This window comes from Condylura cristata, unplaced genomic scaffold (genome assembly GCF_000260355.1).
Source record: "Condylura cristata isolate star-nosed mole 26May11 unplaced genomic scaffold, ConCri1.0 scaffold00032, whole genome shotgun sequence".
Taxonomy (NCBI): Eukaryota; Metazoa; Chordata; class Mammalia; order Eulipotyphla; family Talpidae; genus Condylura; species Condylura cristata.
This window is the reverse complement of record NW_004567133.1, coordinates 4,253,830-4,257,242: the sequence shown is the minus strand read 5'-3', so window position 1 is coordinate 4,257,242 and position 3,413 is coordinate 4,253,830. Positions and strand designations below refer to the sequence as shown.

Genomic DNA, 3,413 nt, shown 5'->3' with positions numbered 1-3,413 from the left:
TTCATCTCTGAATAGTACATAATTCAGAGTTTTGTCAATACTGTAACGCTACTTTGAGAAACTAAGTTCTGTGCTGACCCATGTACTAGTTTGCCTACAACATCTCATTGCTACTTATGTCTTACCTCTGGGCATGGCACCCATCTTCCTTTCACTTTGGTTTGGTGCTCCTCCTTGCCAAAGAGCCTGTACAGATGAACCTACTTCAGTGGCTTCTTCAGTCTCTGTCTGCAAGTCATGCTGTAATGATCATAATCATAAATGGGTAGCTTTCTTACTGGTTTGGCTTTTCAGAAAAACTGCTGGAACCTCTGAAGCGGGGACCACCTCCCCACTTGCATCGTACCAGGACTCCACAATGACCCATGAGGGGAGTGGTGGTCAGCATGGCTGGGGGTGCCCAGACCTCTGCCCACAGCAGCAGGCAATGCACACACTTACATCGGTCATGGCTTTCTTGGCTCACTGGTCAGTTGAGCGGAACTTGTATGAGCTCCTCATGCTCCTTGGAGATGTGCTGGACATTGGACTCCAGCTTGTGCTTGACCACAGGATGCTTTGGTTCTGCAGGAGGAACAAAGACATCACCATGAGTTAGGCTTCCACACAGCCCTTCCCATGTACAGGAAAGGCAATGACCTCTCTAGACACACTTGCCAGACTAGACCCCCCCCAGTAGGAAATGGCCTGCCCCTGCTTGGTGTGAGGGGCTCTTCTTTACATTTCTCTCCAGGTTTCAGAGAAGAACTTGCATACAGAGCCCCGGGAGAAACATCATTTAGGCCTGAGGTGATGGCAGCTGCGGAACAATTCTGAATTCAGAGCTGGGAAAACCCAGGTTCAATCCCCATGCTTTTATAACATGAGTACATTCCTTCTAGTCTTTGGTCTTTTTATCTCTAGAACAGAGCTATAACTCCTCTATGTCTCACGCACAATTTCTTTTGGTGGATTGCTCCTCCATAGCACTTATCAACATTTTTAATACTGCAGATTTAGTTATTTGTTGTCTATTTCCTAGGATGTTTATCCTTTCTCATACTACCAACATCTAATATGGTGGCTGGACTGGCCTCTATACATCAGTGTCAAAAGAATGGCTCTGATGACAGGACACATGCTTTAAAGACTAGCCTGCTAACAATAGCAGTAAATGGGACTTAATTCTATTTGTGTTTATTTCTTAAGGTGGACACCTAGGTGTTATGTTCTCTATTTTTTTTTGTAAAAATTTTGAAGTAAACACTTCCTGTTTCCTCTTTTCAGTGTCCTGTGTCCCAGGATTTGTACTTCGGTGCATAAGGCCTCTCATTTATACAACTCCCGAGCCTTCTGTTCCCTGAGCTGTCAGCCACCTCACATTTGCACTCTTATATCTTAATTGAAGACATGCATGAAGTTAGCTCCCTAAGCCTACAGGATTGTAATGATTTTGTAATTAGTTCTTCCTCTTCCCAGATCATTACCTTGATTTACCCTTGCAGTCTTTTCACTGTGTTCACAAGTTCACTGTTGTTCTTGTTGGCATGGTCCGGCTAGAGATCCATCTCATTTAGGTCTGTTTCCATCTTCTTCTTGAGCTGAAGTACTTCTGCCTGGCCCCAGGCCTCTGCCTCCAAGCTGGCCTGCAAGGACTTGATCGCTTGCTGGTGGTGGTTCTGCAAGTTTAAGCACAGAGGCCTTGGCTTCTGGGCCCACTGCTCACTCTCTGGATAAGGGATCTCTGAGCATCAGATAGTAAGTAGCATGTTGTGCAATTAAACAAGTTGTATATCACCTTAGAGCTTTCAAGTGGCAGGCCCTCCCTGGTGGCGCAGCAGGTTAAAGCACTGCACTGAGAACCTAAAGCCACTTACGAATGAGTTCAATTCCCTCCTGCCCCAGAGATGACCACATGGCCTGGCAGACTTCTCCTGACCCGCCTGCTGCTCCCCTCAGCAGCGTACTTCGTCAATCTGCCTGTTATGCTTCCCACTCTGTCTCTGGTGAAGCCTCTCGCCACCCCTGAGCCTCTGGCCTGTACCCCAGTTCTGTATGTACAAATAAATTAATCTTTAAAAAAAAAAAAAGCTTTCAAGTGGCAGAGCTTCAGGGTTTGGAGGAAAGAATGGGAGGTCACTGTTTACTCTGTATCTTTGTGAGCTCAGTTCATTTTATTTATTTATTTACTTTTGAAAAGATTTACTAATTCATGCATGCTAGAGCTGGGGTGCAGGCCAGAGGATCCACCAGAAAAGGGACCAGAGCAGGCTGATTGACTGAAATACACCGCTGAGGGGAAGCAGCGGGCAAGACAAGAGAGATCTGCCATGCCATGTAGGTCACCTGCCTGGCCAGGGATCAAACTCGTGCTGCAGTGGCTGTTGAGTGCTTCATAATACTACATCTTAACTCTTTGTCCTAGCAGGGAGGCCATCAATTCATTTAATAGGCAAAACAACAAAAAGTGTCTTGCACAGAAACCAAGACTCTAATATGAAAAATGTGCCAAAGGTCACCCAGTTAGCTTACAGTGAAGTCAGTATTTAAAAACCCAGATGCCAGGTGCTTGGTTTTTACATTATAAAATGCATCCTTTGTCCATGCAAGTCAGAATTATATCTCTCTGCAAAACAAGTCATTAATTGATTGGATTTAACGTACATTAATTATAGTAAACATAATAAACATTTTCATAAAACCCTCATATAAGCTGTATTAGATGTTTTTTATAGGAGGGGGCCAGAGGATTAATTTAGATGTTTAACAAACATTTGTTTAATTGAGGCAAATAAATGGTTAACATGGTAAAGATCCTGTCATCTGCCCTACTCTGTATTTGCCTCTGTTCCACCTCTGAACATTGTTAGATTTACTACACTTTGTATTCAATTTTCATACATGGAAGACAGTTGTTATGGCATTCACAAAGGTGAACAAAATCACGATTCACTTTGATAATTATAAAACACACTGGAAAAAATTAAAGATCTAAATAAATGGAAACACATTCATGTTCATGGATCAGAAGACTTAATATTGTTAAGGTAGAATTCAATGCAATTCCCCAAATCCTAGCTGGCCTCTTTGGAAAAATTGACAGACTGATCCTAAAATATATATGAAAATGCAGGGAATCCAGCATAACCAAAACTATCTTGAAAATTAAGAACATTGGAGGACTCTCACTTTTCATTTTAGATCTTACTACAAAGTTACAATAATCAATACAATATGGTCCTGAAATAAGGATACACATTCAATGGATTAGAAATGGGAACCCAGAAGTAAACCCTCACATTTACAGTCAACTCATTTTCAGCAAGAGTCCCATGGCTATCATTCAATAGGGGAAGGGCAATCTTTTCAGAAAATAGTTATGAGATAACTGATTGTCCACATACAAAGGGATGAAGTTGTACCCCTACCTCACA

General features: G+C 42.5%; 1 protein-coding gene across 1 annotated transcript in view; it reads right to left on the bottom strand.

Annotated features, from left to right (window-relative positions):
- Positions 1-469: 469 nt before the first annotated feature.
- LOC101621832 (myosin-16-like) overlaps positions 470-3,413 on the bottom strand; it is a 30,820-nt gene continuing 27,876 nt past the window's right edge. Inside the window, 1 exon segment of the mRNA XM_012731638.1 lies at positions 470-564. Within this exon segment, the coding sequence (XP_012587092.1) occupies positions 470-564 (95 nt within the window).